The sequence below is a fragment of the Oncorhynchus clarkii genome, chromosome 10 (genome assembly GCF_045791955.1).
Source record: "Oncorhynchus clarkii lewisi isolate Uvic-CL-2024 chromosome 10, UVic_Ocla_1.0, whole genome shotgun sequence".
Lineage (NCBI taxonomy): Eukaryota > Metazoa > Chordata > Actinopteri > Salmoniformes > Salmonidae > Oncorhynchus > Oncorhynchus clarkii.
Window position 1 is genome coordinate 61,687,823 of NC_092156.1, and position 16,974 is coordinate 61,704,796.

General features: G+C 42.3%; 1 protein-coding gene across 3 annotated transcripts in view; it reads right to left on the reverse strand.

Moving 5' to 3' along the window:
- LOC139418952 (uncharacterized) overlaps positions 1–16,974 on the reverse strand; it is a 39,875-nt gene that overhangs the window by 4,181 nt on the left and 18,720 nt on the right. The window contains exons 3-5 of one of the 3 annotated variants that reach the window (XM_071168746.1): positions 7,622–7,786; positions 6,456–6,567; positions 6,116–6,234 (exon numbers count right to left, since the gene is read on the reverse strand). In XM_071168746.1, the coding sequence (XP_071024847.1) occupies positions 6,116–6,234; positions 6,456–6,567; positions 7,622–7,786 (396 nt within the window). Of the gene's footprint in view, positions 1–4,935; positions 6,235–6,455; positions 6,568–7,621; positions 7,787–16,974 lie in introns of those variants that run through there. The other 2 variants (XM_071168745.1, XM_071168747.1) reach the window with 2 other exon arrangements.

Sequence of the window (16,974 nt, forward strand, 5' to 3'; positions counted from 1 at the left end):
TGATCTGTGACGTTTAAGTAGTCTGCCTGATTGATCTGTTGAACATCTTGTTGTTCCTGCTGTAGAGAACAGATGGCATGCCGCTGATAGGCAGTGCCTCTGCCTGTACATTGTGCTGTTGCCCTGCTCAGGGTGTTACTGATGTACATCTCTGGTCCTGGCTTGTAGACAACCTTTAGGCTGTAGTTTTGCAGAGTCAGGAGCATGCTGTGAAGCCTATTAGGCACATTGAGAGGTTTAATGAGTGGTTTGTGGTCAGTTTCAGAGGTGACCAGCTCTTGACCATATGAGTAGTGATGGATGCGCTGGCAGGAGAAGACGATGCTGTGGCACTCTCTCAATTTGTGCATAGTTTTGTTTGTGGAGTGAGCGCTCGAGGCAAATGCAACAGGATGGCCTGCATAAGGCAGCATCCAAGTCCACTTTGGCTGGAGTCACTCTGGATTGTGACAGGCGTCGTAACGTCGTAGTAGCGCAACACTGACATGGATGAAGCCAGAAATGATATCCTGCACCGCAGCCTTGTTTTTGGGTAGCCAGTGCCATGGTGTGTCTTTGTCCAGCAGCGGGTGAAGATGCTCACAGACTGCTGATAGGTATGATATGAACTTTGCAAAACCGATGAGACGCTGCACTCCTTTTGCATCAGACGGGTTTGGCATGTCGAGGATCGCTCTGACTGTTGGCCAAAACTTCAGGGCTTTGGCCAACAGAATTTGGCCATGGAAATGGACATCTTTCACCTTGAACCGAGGCTTCTTAAGGCCAAGGCGCAGCTTGACTGATCGGCAGCACTCCATCAGTGCCAGGAACTTCACATTGTGATTGCGTTCTGCTTCTTCGTCTGTGTCACCACAGCTTACAACCAAGACATCATCAGCGATGGGTTCAATGCCCTTGAGCACAGCCAGTAACCCGTGCTGCTTGCATTGATATACCTCAGGCGCCATGGAGACACCAAACGGGAGCTTGAGTCAGCGTTTCTGACCCTAAGGGGGTCCAGAAGGTTGTCATGACGCTGCCATCTTGGTCCAGCTTGCATTGCAAGAATGCATCTCGGGTGTCCACAAAGGTGACCATTCTGGCCTTGGGAAGCTTATAGAGGCCATCCTCCAGTGTCGGCATGATGTAGTGGGGGCGTTTCAGTGCTTGGGTCGATGCAGACCCTCAGCTTCTCAGGCTTTTTCACTATGATGACCATATTGCTGATCCAGTCAGTTGGTTCAGTCACAGATGTCATGTGGCCATCGACCTCATACTTGTCCAGCTGTGCCTTCACATCCAGTTTCATTTCAATGTGCACATTGCAAGGAGCACACTGGACTAGAGTGACACTCTCATCCAATTCAAAGTGTACTTCCCCAGGTACTGATTCAACAAGCCCGTTGAATACATTGTCATATCTGCTGAGTAGTTGAGGCGTCCTTGCTGGACAAGCTCCGTGATGTGCAGGTCATTTGGTATGGTGAACTGCATCCATCCCGGGCGTTCGCATGTAGAGCATGAGAGGAGAGGATGTTGACTGGTTTTCACGATCTCAAACTACAGCTATGGGTCTCAAAGATGCCCATAGAGCTCATTAGCTCAGCTTTAGTCTAATATCGCTGGGCAAGAGATGTGTGTCAGGTGCCAGGATGATTTTTGTCTTTGTCGCTCATTACGTTGCATGTAGCACCGGAATCCAGTTGACATTGTTGCAACTTGTTGTGTAATCGTAGTGCCACAAACCATTTCTTCCCTCTTGAGTATACAGCCCCAATGGATTCATGCATGTAAATGTCACTTTCTCTGTTCTGAACACTAAGTGACATCAACACAGTGAATCTTGCCCTAACTCACCCTTCTTTTGCATTTGAGACACACTTTTGCAAAGTGATTATTAGTTCCACAAGCTCTGCATGGTTTTCCATAGGCAGGGCAGTGCTCTGTCTCTTGCGTGTGCATTTCCACAGTATTTGCATACTATGGGCTGTCTGTATTCACCGTTTGTGGTGAATTACTCTGCCTCGATTGGTTTTTGTCAATGTTTGCCTGGCAACAGTGTGAACAGTATCAACGTCAGTGCGTTGGGTTTCGATTTCCATTGCTCTCATTCTCATGTCAGTGACATCGGCGGTGCGGCACATTTCAATGGCAGTTACTAATGTTAAGCCTATCTCTCTTAGTAGACGCCGGCGCATGTCCTCATTTGCAATTCCCAGTACTATTTTTGTCACAAATCAGTTAATCTTTCAATTCCCCGTATTCACAAGTAGCGGCTCTCTCTCTCAAACGGGTTACAAAGTTGTTTACTGACTCACCCTCTTCCTGTTTTGCAGCTTCCAAAAAACGAACCGCTCCTAAATGACGTTCCTGGCGGGTTTGAAGTAGTTATCCAATGCATCCAGTATGGCCTTTCCATCACCCTGTTGTTGTGCTGTGTGGGGGAGATTGTGCAGGTAGATGTGCCTGGAATCGCTGCCCATTAAACTCCTCAGAGTTGCCGCTTGGACCTCGTTGGGTTTTTCATGTAGACCGGTCGCCATCGCATAGTCCTCGAATTCATCCCTGAAGTTGTCCCAATTAGTATTCCAGTCCCCTGTGAGAACCATGGGTTTTGGTGGCAGAATGTTCACTGCCATAGCGACGGAATAGATCTCTTTGCCTTCAGCCATCGCGGTAGGTAGTGATGCTAACTAGCCAGCTAACGACGAGTTGATCAGTGGTGTGACAGTGGTGTGACGAACATTAGTAGTAGGAAACGGCGTGTGTTCGCATATGGTGTAAAATAACAAACGTGTGGTTTTTCGTGACACTTCTGATATCATACAGAAACATGGTATGTTAGATTAAAGAATAAAGACAGACACAAATGTCAAGTTCAATAGCCATGTTCAAGCATTGTACAAGTCCCTACATACGGGGTTCGGGGAACAGCCCAGCTAGTTGATTACCTATCAACTAGACTCCGTAACACGCTTTGCCAGGCCAAATATATACCCTCCTTTCTTGAAACATTAATACCTGCAGTCTTTATATCTATTATAGACATGTTTGCGCAGTGGCGAACCTAGTGGACCTAGGCCTTCAGTGGCGAACCTATTGGACCTTCAGTGTGTGAGAGGTTCGTGATGCTGAAAGGACAGCAATGGTAATACCAGCGCACTCATGTAGGAGTGCACTTTTGGGCATTTCGTATACTCACTTCTTAATCCCCATTGATGCCTATTAAAGTAGTGGAGTGGAGGTATACGACTTATCAGTTATGTAGTACAATAGAGAGATCATGCACAAAGTAGCCTACACAATCGCAAAGCATGTGAAATATATTCACAAGTGCGCCGCACAGCCTAGTTTCAACAGGATATCGTCTGCAGGCAGCAAGAGGGTACAGCTCTCAACTGGTTTTGGCATGGAGCAGGTCGCATAAGAATGACATCGGTAGCCGGTAGGTAGGAAAGACGTCTAAACTTATGATCTACAAGTAAATGGGTATGCAAACCAGGTATTGGAAAAAGTCTTGGTTATTAGGCTATTTCTGACGCACAATTCAGTCATAATGCCCACCCAATCAGATAAAATAATACATTATTACTATTATTAAAAATACTCCTCACCTCAAATACTTTTTTCCCAGACCTACAAAATGGTCTCAGGATGTGGTTTAAGCATCGTTGTGGACTAAGAAAATAACATTTTTGTTGTTTTTCTGTTTTAAAAAAAACGGTGTGATTGAGAGTGCAAATCTGAAAAATATTAAGGAATACTAATTAAAAACCACAGGAAAACATAGTGTGCCTTGCCTCCCCTGGGCAGGCCGTTTGGTAAAATTTGAGGATACCCACTTCACCAGGCATCACTACATAGGGCCGATGGAAAGACAGCAGTCACACACAGCATGATGTTAAAGATAAGCAGTCCATTCACACTGACATAATAAGCTAGTAGTTCCCAATCATAAGAGTACAAAAACACAACCATTAGGCAAAGCATTTCCTAATCGAAATGTACAACTACTACTTCCCATTGCAAAAAACATTTCACATTTAACACACAAAGTAGTCGGTGAAGTAAAGTTTAAATGCAACAATGTTTCACACACAAGTTATTTTCAAAGAAATGGCTAAGAAAAGCAAGTGAGCTCCAATAAAAAACTGTCCCACTCACCAGTTGATGATCATTTGAAACTTAACTTTTTGTTGAAAGTTATTCTTGATAAGTGAGAAGATAACAAATTAGCAACAACATCTTCAATAACAATGCTGCAGCCACTGCAAACTAGCCTACAACAAAAGATAGCTGGCTAGACTGAGAACTACTGCTCCCTATTCCGCAGTGACCTGCTGGCCTTTGAGAAGGCAGACGTTTCCATATGTTTTTTTGTCAAAACAGTCCCACCCATTACAATTCAAAATGTGATTGGTTGATTCCACTGTCACGCCAAAATGTAGTTGAATGGCAGATCCTTTCTGTCTAGCTTCTGGTGGCCTAGCCAATGGCATACTTAGTAATAGATTAAATCAATATCATTGAAAATAATGTAATTAGAATTATTATTATCATTATAAGTATGTTGTAAATACTCTGGGGCTCCCGAGTGGCGCTGCATCTCAGTGCTTGAGATCCTTAGGCGTAGAAGATCTTCATTGTTTGGGTTAGTAATAATTTGTAGAGTGGCTCTATTTTCCCTCTGCATGCATTTTTTCACCTTTTCTGAATGTCTAAAGAATCCACATGTTCTTCTGAAATATGAACACAGAAATACTGGACATTTTAAACTCTTACAATGGTGGAGATTTGACAAAATTACAATCATGGTGTTGAATTGGACTCAATTTTTCTCCGGTCTTGGTCTTAAATCGGTCTCGCTTTAGGTGGTCTAGAACACAACACTGATTCCTAGTCATGTGTGAAATCCTTAGATTTGGGACTAACAAATGTATTTATATTAACTGATTTTAAAATCTTGTTGCGTTTATTTTTATTCAGTGTAGAATAACTTCTGTAAATCTGGTAACCTCGCTTTGATAAAATATATGTTGGAAAAGGTTCAACATTACACATTACTATTTTATTTAATGTAAACATTAATTAAGGCACTATCATTTCCTTATTATAAAACACCAGCATCAACCTGAAAGGGACAAAGTTTGTCACTCTTCATCAGTGAAGCATTTGTACAGACACCATCACCATATCATCTACTCTGCCTCATCATACTCATTCTACCTCATCCAGTTCCCTGCTACATCCTAAACCAACAGAATGAACTACTAACTAACTAGTACTACATTACATGGGCTGTGTGCATTTTCTGCTGGTGTATCCTGAGAGAGCTCCTCTCTGAGAACCTCTTCCCACAGTGCGTACAGGCGAACGGCCTTTCTCCCGTGTGGACCTTCAGGTGCCTCTTCAGCTGGGGCTGGCGGGAGAACCTCTTCTCGCACTGGGGGCAGCTGTAGGGTTTCTCCCCTGTGTGGACTCTCTGGTGCCTCTTCAGGTGGCCAGCCTGGGCAAAGCGCATGTGACACTGGCTACAGCTGAATGGTTTCTCCCCTGTGTGCATCCTCTGGTGGATCTCCATGTGTTTGGGGAAACTGAAGGCTTTCCCACAGAATGAACACGGGAAGCGCTTCTCTTTGCCACCGGATCTACTGATGGCATTACTACTACTACTACTACTGTCATTTGTCAATGGGCTTGTGTAGCTATTAAGTGTTGAGACACTGGTATCGTCTAAGGTCTGGTTTAACATTAGGAGAGTGTGAGGAGGATGAAGGCCAGGGAGTGTCTGTGTTGTCACAGGGTCCATGTTCCAGTTGATAGATCCTATATAAGGCAGGCTGAAGGTAGCACCTGTTAGAGGGTTAACCTGAGGCGCCATCAGTCTCTGTGAATCACAACTATAGGAGCAGGACGGAGCATTGCTAGTAGAGTCTGTGTCTGTTCTCTTTTGATGCATACGGACACCTCCCTGTCCCCGCAGACCAAATCTACACCTCGCCCTGGTCTCAGCCAGTCTGTTGTCATGGAGACTAAATTCAGTTGGTGTTGTGTGTTCGACTGTCTGTTTCTGGTTGTAGTTAACAGTGTTGTTCCCCAGCCCAGAGTTGAGGACGCTGTCCCATCCACTGACCTCGCCTCTGGTCCTGGCCTGCTCAGTGATGTCATCCCCTCGGCCCTTGGCTGCACCAGTCTGGGTCTGGGAATCGAAGATGGCCGCACAGTCTCCTCTTTTAGACTCCATCCAATCACCTGCAGGAAGAGGTTCGAAAATAGACTTTACAAATATGGAAGAGAACGCTACATATGGATTTGTTTGTTGTCAAGTTCATACATTATAATATGTGTTTTTGAATGTAAACAGAAGTTGTATTGATTTCATTTTTTTAATTAAGAAAAATAATAGCCGGGCGCATCACTATTCCCATTGAAGATCTATTACTGTATGTAGGCTATATGTATTTCTCCCTTACCTTGCTCCCCCATATTTAGTCCACTCAGAAGATCAATGCTCTCTGGTCCGTCCTCTATTGTCTCCTCTTTGACTAACAGCAGATCAGGCTTCCCATCCTCCATGTCTATTGACTGTAACAGATAGTGTGAGAGGATGTTGGATCAAGAAATCTGGGTAACACTTTACTTGACACCTAGCATAACACGGCCATAACCGTGTCATGTAATAACAGCTGACATGACAAGTTATGGTCATAACACATACTTAGACCTCTTGTGACATATTGCATTATTTTATGGCTGGTTAAGGCACCTACATACGAGTGTCAAAACGCACAAATCCTACCTAGAACATTTTCTGAAATTGGCCAAATTAAATTATTATTGTAATTGCGCACACATTGATGTCAGACATGCACCTTCCCCAATGTGCTGTTGCTGATGACTGGGATGAATACAGGAGCAGATTTTAGGAGCAGGACAAGACACCCTCTTTTTGACTGATGACTGACATAAGGGCATGTACGTGATAGGCCTATCTGATGGTCATAAAGCTTCTTGTCAGTGTTTTTTCTTAGTCCAAGTAAAGTGACACACGATGGTCATAATGCCTCATGACAGTGTCAGTGTATTTTCTACAAGTTACTTAAAACAAAAACATGACAAAGGATGTTTAAAAAGAAACTTGGCAAAACACAGTTGAATAAATGTGCGTTTTGACATTTATGTGCCATACAATAATGTAATATGTCAGGTGTAAATATGTGTCATAACTTGTCATATGGTCAACACTGTCATGTCAGCTGTTATGACATATTACATAGATATGACCGTGTCATAACGTTACGATGCTTGGTGTCAAGTAAAGTGTTACCAAAATATTATATATTTGCTCCCTGCTATGGAGTATCTTCTGATTTGGCAATGAGGGATTGCTGTGCAAACATGTTAGTTGATTGGTTTACTTGACACTCTTTAATGGTTTGATAATAGACAGAATTAATCAAGACCTGAGCCCGCATCTACAAAGCATCTCAAAGTGGAAGTGCTGAATGACTTGTCGACAGAATGAATAAAACTATGATCTAAAAGGCAAAACTGATCCTAGATCAGCACTCCTACTCAGAGGCTTTGTGGATACGAGCCCTGACCTAAAACCATTCAGACAGTAGTTCAGTGGGCTCACCTCAGTGAGACTGTGTGTCGTCCTGTGCTGCTCAGCTGGTTCTTCTGTGAGTTCAGGAGGAGGTGTAGTCTGGTTGTCCTCCATGACCATGGTCCCCTCAGGGTTCCCCAGACCCTCCTCACACCCCTCCTCCTTCACCAGCACCCCCTCTGGACCCTCCTCCTCCTGGAAGAGAGAGGTGATACAGATTACACTCCCTCCGGTACATACACACAGATAATAAACATGGAGTGTTTACCCATACCCACTACGTTTGAGTCCTATATGGTAGTTACAGAATTACTTTGTTGTTAAATACATCATGGTGGACATAAATGTGGGTAAAAATAAGTCCGCTGTGATAAGTCAAGTCAACATCAGACAAATTGGACAACTGTTTTGACATGTACAGTCGGTGTTTCGTGTGTAGGTATATTTAGTAAGTGTATATTGGTTATAAAGCGCTGTCTGGTGTATGCAGAATAGGGTGAGATCAGATATGATGTGGACACCAAGGAACTTGAAGCTCTCAACCTGCTCCACTACAGTCCTGTCAATGATAATGGAGGCATGCTTGGCCCTCCTTTTCCTGTAGTCCACGATCATCTCCTTTGTCTTGAACACGTTGAGGGAGATGTTGTCATCATTGTCAGTGATCAGACTGTTGTCGTCAGCAAACTTAATGATGGTGTTGGAGTGGTGCTTGACCATGCAGTCATGGGTGAACAGGGAGTACAGCACGCACCCCTGAGGGGCCCCCGTGTTGAGGATCAGTGTGGCAGAGGGATGTGTTTAGTCCCAAGGTCCTTAGCTTAGAGATGAGCTTTGAGGGCTCTAAGGTGTTGAATGCTAAGCTGTAGTCAATGAAAGCATTCTCATGTAGGTGTTCCTTTTGTCCAGGTGGGAAAGGCCAGTGTGGAGTGCAATGGAGATTGCGTCATCTGTGGATCTGTTGGTGCGGTATGCAAATTGGAGTGGGGTCTAGGGTCTCTGGGATGGTGTGACCAGAGACCAGCCTTTTAAAGCACTTCATGGCTACAGATGTGAGTGCTACAGGTCGGTAGTCATTTAGGCAGGTTACCTTGGTGTTCTTGGGCACAGGGACTATGGTGATCTGCTTGAAACATGTTGGTATTACAGAATCGGTCAGGGACAGGTTGAAAATGTCAGTGAAGACTTGCCAGTTGGTCAGCGCATGCTCGGAGTACATGTCTTGGTAATCCGTCTGGCTGTGTGGCCTTGTGACTGTTGACCCGTTTAAAGGTCTTACTCATATTGGCTACGGAGTGTGTGATCACACAGTCGTCCGGAACAGCGGGTGCTCTCATGCTTACCTCCAAGCGTGCATAGAAGTAATTTAGCTCGTCTGGTAGGCTCGTGTCACTGGGTGGCTCGTGGCTGTGCTTCCCTTTGTTGTCCGTAATAGTTTGCAAGCTCTGACGAGCATCGGAGCCGGTATAGTAGGATTCAATCTTAGTCCTTCCTGTATTGACGCTTTGCCGTTTTTGATGGTTCGTCGGAGGGCATAGCAGAATTTCTTAAGTGTCCGGGTTAGGGTCCCAATCCTTGAAAGCGGCAGATCTACCACTTAGCGGATGCGGATGTTGCCTGTAATCCATGGCTTCTGGTTGGGGTATGTACGTACGGTCACTGTAGGGATGGCGTCAGAGGTACTTATTGATGAAGCCAGTGACTGATGTGGTGTACTCCTCAATGCCGGAAGAATCCCTGAACATATTCAAGTCTGAGCTAGCAAAACAGTCCTGTAGCTTAACTTCTTATGGCTGGGGGGCAGTATTGAGTAGCATGGATGAATAAGTTGCCCAAAGTAAACGGCCTGCTCCTCAGTCTCAGTTGCTAATATATGCATATTATTATTAGTATTGGATAGAAAACTCTAAAGTTTCTAAAACTGTTTGAATGATGTCTGAGTATAACAGAACTCATATGGCAGGCAAAATCCTGAGGAGAAATCAAAACAGGAAGTGAGAAATCTGAGCTTTGTATGCATTCACCATACAAAGTCCCCAATGAAAATCCCCTTGAGATATGAATGATGTTGCACTGCCTAGGGGCTCCACTAGATGTCAACCATCAATATAAATTTGAATGAGACTTCCACGTTGTTGTGGGAGTGAATGCGAGCAGAATGTATCAGGTGTCTGAGAAGCAGCCATTTTCTGATCACGGTTATTCCTCATGGTACCCACTTGTGTTCCATTGCTCATGAAGACACGAAGGAATACTCCAGTTGGAACTTTATTGAAGCTATATGTTAACATCCTAATGATTGATTCTGTACTTAGTTTGAAATGTTTCTTCGACCTGTAATATAACTTTTTGAAGTTTTTGTCCGATGTAACGCTGACCAGAATGAGCGTTTGGATATGTATACCAAACGCGTAACAAAAGAAGGTATTTGGACATAAATAACGGATATTATCGAACAAAACAAACATTTATTGTGGACCTGGGATTCCTGGAGTGCTTTCTGATGTAGATCAAAGGTAAGGGAATATTTATGTAATTTCTTGTTTATGTTGACGCCATCGTGATTTTTACTTCTGAGCGCCGTCTCAGATTATGATGAGTATTTCTGTTTAACATCTTTGGGATAGGGGGCAGCATTTTCACTTTTGGATAAATAGCGTTCCCAATTTCAACTTCCTGCTACTCATGCCAAGAATATAAGATATGCATATTATTAGTAGATTTGGATAGAAAACACTCTGAAGTTTATAAAACTGTTTGAATCATGTCTGAGTATAACAGAACTTATGTAGCAGGCAAAACCCCGAGGACTAACCGTTCAGAATTTTCTTTTTTTTAGGTCCCTGTCTGTTCAGTGAGTTCTCGTTGGCAAACGATATTTCTTAGGAACTGGTTTTCAGTTCCTACCGCTTCCACTGGATTTCACCAGTCTTTGCATTTGGTTGAGGTTATTCATTTGTGCAATGAAGAAGTACGGCCATCTAGGAACTGGGTAACACTGTTGAGAGTGTGCAAGATGTAGCATGGTTTGTTGCCTTCCTGTATTGAACACAGATAGACCCGTCTACAATTTGATCGATTATTAACGTTTAAAAATACCTAAAGTTGTATTACAAAAGTAGTTTGAAATATTTTGGCAAAGTTTATAGGCAACTTTTGAAATATTTTGTAGTCACGTTGCGCATTTTGGAAGCTGTTTTTTTCTGGATCAAACGCGCTTTATAAATTGACATTTGGATATATATGAACGGAATTAATCAAACAAAAGGACCAATTGTGATGTTTATGGGACATATTGGAGTGCCAACAAAAGAAGCTCGCCAAAGGTAATGCATATTTTATTTCTGCGTTTTGTGTAGCGCCTGCAGGGTTGAAATATGCTACCCTCTTTGTTGACTGTTGTGCTATCATCAGATAATAGCTTCTTATGCTTTCGCCGAAAAGCCTTTTTAAAATCTGACATGTCTATTGTGTAACATAAAGTCCTATGAGTGTCATCTGAAGAAGATTATCAAAGGTAAGTGATTAATATTATCTCTATTTGTGGTTTTTGTGATTCTGTCTGGAAAATCTTTTGCTGGAAAAACTGCTGTGTTTCTGTGGTTATGTGGTGACCTAACAATCGTTTGTGGTGCTTTTGCTGTAAAGCACATTTGAAAATCAGACACTGGTGGGATTAACAACGAGATTAGCTTTAAAATGTTATGAGATACATGTATGTTTGAGGAATTTTAATTATGAGATTTTTTATGTTTTGAAATTTGCGCCCTGCACTTTGACTGGCTGTTGTCATATCGCTCCTGTTAACGGGATTGCAGCCATATGAAGTTACGCATCTGCGTCGTCTGACCACTTCCATATTGAACGAATCACTGGTACTTCCTTTTTTAGTTTTTGCTTGTAAACAGCAATCGCGAGTATAGAATTATGTTCAAATTTTAGAGTTTTTTTTTTTTTTTTTTTCCTCTCTCTGTTTGCACATGTAACACGCTGTTAGAAATGAGGTAAAACAGATTTAAGGTTCCCTGCATTAAAGTCCCCGGCCACAAGGAGTGCTCCCTCTAGATGAGCATTTTCTTGTTTACTTATGGCCATATACAACTTGTTGAGTGTGGTCTTGGTGCCAGCATCGGTTTGTGGTGGTAAGTATACGAAAAATATAGATACTCTCTTGGGAAATAGTGCTTATCATGATACTCTACCTCAGGCGAGCAAAACCTCAAGACTTCCTTAATATTATATTTTGTGCACCAGCAGTTATTGACAAATAGACCGACACCCCTTGTCTTATCGGAGGCAGCTGTTCTATCTTGCCAATGCCCGGAAAACCCAGTCGTTCAACCATGACTTGGTGAAACATAAGATATATTAGTTATTGTCCCTTGGGTAGAATAGTTTTGATCAGAGCTCATCTAGTTAATTATCCAATGATTGCACGTTGGTTAATAGGACTGATGGTAGGCGGGGGATTACTCACTCGCTGTCAGATTCTTACAAGGAACCCTGACCTATGTCCCCTATACCTCCATCTCTTCTTCATGCGAATGATGGGGATTTGGGCCATGTTCGGTGTCTTAAGTAAATCCTTTGCATCTGACATGTTAAAGAAAAAATATTTGTCCAGTACCAGGTGAGTAATCGCTGTTATGATATCCAGAAGCTCCTTTCAGTCATAAGAGACGGTGGCAGAAACATTATGTACAAAATAACTTGCAAAAAACACACACAATCGCACAATTGGTTAGGAGCCCGTAAAACTGCTGCCATCTCTTTTGGCACGATGTGTGCTGAGGTTTTTAGGATTTAAAAAAAATCTATTTTAGAATAAGGCTATAACGAAACAAAATGTGGCAAAAGTCAATTGGAGGTGTAACTGTGGATGTATTTCAAGGCCTACCTTCAAACTCAGTGTCTCTTTGCTTGACATCATGGGAAAATCAAAAGAAAATCAGCCAAGAAATTATAGACCTCCACAAGTCTGGTTCATCCTTGGGAGCTATTTCCAAACGCCTGAAGGTACCACGTTCATCTGTACAAACAATAGTACGCAAGTATAAACACCATGGGACAACGTAGCCGTCATACCGCTCAGGAAGGAGACACGTTCTGTCTCCTAGAGATTAACGTACTTTGGTGCGAAAAGTGCAAATCAATCCCAGAACAGCAAAGGACCTTGTGAAGATGCTGGAGGAAACAGGTACAAAAGTATCTATATCCACAGTAAAATGAGTCCAATATCGGCATAACCTGAAAGGCCGCTCAGCAAGGAAGAAGCCACGGCTCTAAAACCGCCATAAAGAAGCCAGACTACAGTTTGCAACTGCACAACTGGACAAAGATCATACTTTTTGGAGAAATGTCCTCTGGTCTGATGTAACAAAAATAGAACTGTTTGGCCATAATGACCATCGTTATGCTTGGAGGAAAAAGGGGGAGGCTTGCAAGCCGAAGAACCCTATCCCAACCGTGAAGCACAGGGGTTTTAGCATCATGTTGTTGGGGTGCTTTTCTGCAGGAGGGACTGGTGCACTTCACAAAATAGATGGCATCATAAGGTAGGAAAATTATGTGGATATATTGAAGCAAATTTGTCTTCCAAATGGACAATGACCCCAAGCACACTTTCAAAGTTGTGGCAAAATGGCCATCACAAGGCCCTGACCTCAATCCGATAGAAAATTTGTGGGCAGAACTGAAAAAGCATGTGCGAGCAAGGAGGCCTACCAACCTGACTCAGCTCTGTCAGGAGGAATGGGCTAAAATTCACCCAACTTATTGTGGGAAGCTTGTGGAAGGCTGGCTACCTGAAATGTTTGACCCAAGGTAAACAATTTAAAGGAAATGCTACCAAATACTAATTGAGTGTATGTAAACTTCTGACCCACTGGGAATGTGATGAAAGAAAAACACTGTGCTATTATTCTGACATTTCACATTCTTAAAATAAAGTGGTGATCCTAAGACAGACTTTTTACGAGGATTAATTGTCAGGAATTGTGAAACTGTTTAAATGTATTTGGCAAAGGTGTATGTAAACTTCCGACTTCAACTGTATGTGCATAATAGCTCAATTAACCAGCATATTGGTGTTGAGAACAATGTGGCGGAGGCAGCGGCAGAGATAGGAGATGAGAAAAAAGCCCTTGACTTAATCGTCTAAGAAATGTGAGGAGAGAGGAAACTAAATTAATTAGGTCTATAATCAACAGCCTAACTGTTAAATGTGCCTGGCTTTATGAATCATCCATATACAGTACCAGTCATAAGTTTGAACACGCCTACTCATTCAAGGGTTTTTCTTTGGTTTGACTATTTTCTACAATGTAGAATAATAGTGAATGCATCAAAACTATGAAATAACACACATGGAATCACCAAAAAAGTGTTAAACAAATCAAAATATTTTGTATTTTATATTCTTCAAAGTAGCTACCCTTCGCCTTGACAGCTTTGCACATTCTTGGCATTCTCTCAAACAGCTTAACCTGGAATGCTTCCACATATGCTGAGCACTTGTTGGCTGCTTTTCCTTCACTCTGCGGTTCCAACTCATTCCAAACCATCTCAATTGGGTTGGATGATTGTGGAGGCCAGGTCATCTGATGCAGCACTCCATCACTCTCCGTCTTGGTCAAATAGCCCTTACACAGGTTGAAGGTGTGTTGGGTCATTGTCCTGTTGAAAAAGAAATGATAGTCCCACTAAGTGCAAACCAGCTGGGATGGCGTATTGCTGCAGAATGCTGTGGTATCCATGCTGGTTAAGTGTGCCTTGAATTCTAAATAAATCACTGACAGTGTCACCAGCAAAGCACCATCACACCACCTCCATGCTTCACGGTGGGAACTCATGCGGATATCATCCATTCACCTACTCTGCGTCTCACAAAGACACGGCGTTTGGAATCAAAAATCCGATTTCCACCGGTCTAATGTCCATTGCTCGTGTTTCTTGGCCCAAGCAAGTCTCTTCTTATCGGTGTCCTTTAGTAGTGGTTTCTTTGCAGCAATTCGACCACAAAGGCCTGATTCTCTCCTCTGAACGGTTGATGTTGATCTCTGAAGAATTTATTTGGGCTGCAATTTCTGAGGCTGGTACCTCCAATGAACTTATCCTCTGCAGCAGAGGTGACTCTGTGTCTTCCTTGCCTGTGGCGGTCCTCATGAGAGCCAGTTTCTTCATAGCGCTTGATGGTTTTTGCGACTGCACTTGAAGAAACTTTCAAAGTTCTTCTAACTTTCCAGATTGACTGTTGTTTCTCTTTGCTTATTTGAGCTGTTCTTGCCATAATATGCACTTGGTCTTTTACTAAATAGGGCTATCACCCCTACCTTGTCACAACACAACTGATTGGCTCAAATGCATTAAGAAGGAAAGAAATGTACTTTTCTGCTCTTTTGCACACCAGTATCTCTACTTGCACCTCATCATCTGCTCATGTATCACTCCAGTGTTAATTTTGATAAATTGTAATCATTCGCTCCTATGACCTATTTATTGCCTTACCTCCTCATACCTTTTGCACACACTGTATATAGACTTTCTTTTTTTTCTACTGTGTCATTGACTTGTTTATTGTGTTATTGGCTTGTTTATTGTTTACTCCATGTGTAACTCTGTGTTGTTGTCTGTGTCACACTGCTTTGCTTTATCTTGGCCAGGTCGCAATTGTAAATGAGAACTTGTTCTCAACTGGCCTACCTGGTTAAATAAAGGTGAAAAAATACAAAATAAATACAAAATGTACTGACATGTATGTGTAACTGATAGATGCACACATGCTAACACAAATTAGCTTAGGAAGGCACAACTGTTAATTGAAACGCATTCCAGGTGACTACCTCATGAAGCTGGTTGAGAGACTGCCAATAGTGTGCAAAGATGTCAAGGCAAAGGGTGGCTATTTGAAGAATCTCATATGATGATTTGTTTAACACTTTTTTTGGTTACTACATGATTCCATATGTGTTATTTCATAGTTTTGATGTCTTCAGTATTATTCTACAATGTAGAAAATAGTACAAATAATGAAAAAACCTTGTAGGTGTGTCCAAACTTGACTGGTCCTGTCTTTCTACAGAAATAATACAGATCCTGCTTTGAGTGTTTGTTTAATTAATAGCCTAATCATTCCGTGAGCACCAAGTCTCAAGCAACAATTTTACAATCTTTGCCATGCTGTAATAAAAGCTTTACACTGTTTTGTTTGTTATAACAGTCTCTCTGGTATATTATAATACCAATTTTTTACACCGTTTTAAATTGTCAGAAATTATGCATAATAATAATAGCCCTCCTTTGTCCTTGATCTCTTTTGTTAGGCGGCCCAATCAAATCAATATCGGTCGGACACCCACGGGCACTGCGGGTTATGAGTCAACCCGCACATCACTAGCCTACATTATATTCACTGTGTTTATGCTCGTTCTTTGGGTAATACAATTCTATATGATGCAAACTAGTAAAAAGATCACATTTGGGATCTAGCTAATGATTGGCTCAATTGGGTAAATGCAGATAGTATTTTATTAGGATCCTCATTAGCTGTTGCTAAAGCAGCAGCTACTCTTCATGGGGACCACACAAAACACAGAACTTCAATAGATAAGAACAGCTCAAGGACTGAACTACACACATGTGAAATAAAAACAACACAACCAAAAAAATCTAGACATACAGTGCCTTTAAAAATATCTAATTTACATAAGTATTCACACCACTGAGTCAATATATGTTAGAATCTCCTTTGGCAGTGTTTACAGCTGTGAGTCTTTCTAGGTAAGTCTAAGAGCCTTGCACATCTGGAATGTACACTATTTGCACATTTATTACTTTTAAAAGCTCTGTCAAGTTGGTTATTGATCATTGCTAGACAACATTTAAGTCTTACCATAGATTTACTAGCAGATTTAAGTAAAAACTAACTCTGCCACTCAGGAACATTCAGTCTTCTTGGTAAGCAACTCCAGTGTAGATTTGTCCTTGTGTTTTAGGTTATTGTCCTGCTGAAAGGTGAATTCATCTCCCAGTGTCTGGTGGAAAGCACACTGAATCAGGTTTTCCTCTAGGACTTTGACTGTGCTTAGCTCCATTCCATTTTTTTTTTTTATCCTAAAAAATTCCCCAGTCCTTAACAATTACAAGCGTACCTATAACTGAGGATTTGTGGGCCCATACCAAACCTTTTCAACTTCCTGAGGAGAAAGAGGCAACTACTTTAAGTCTTTAGTGATTTGGCACCGAGGAACTTGATGCTCTCGGCCCCGTTGACATGTATGGGGGCGTGTTCAGGGAGTACAGGAGGGGACTAAGCACACACACCCCTATGGGGCCCCTGTGTTGAGGGTCAGCGTGGCGGAGGTGTTGCCTCGACTATGACAATT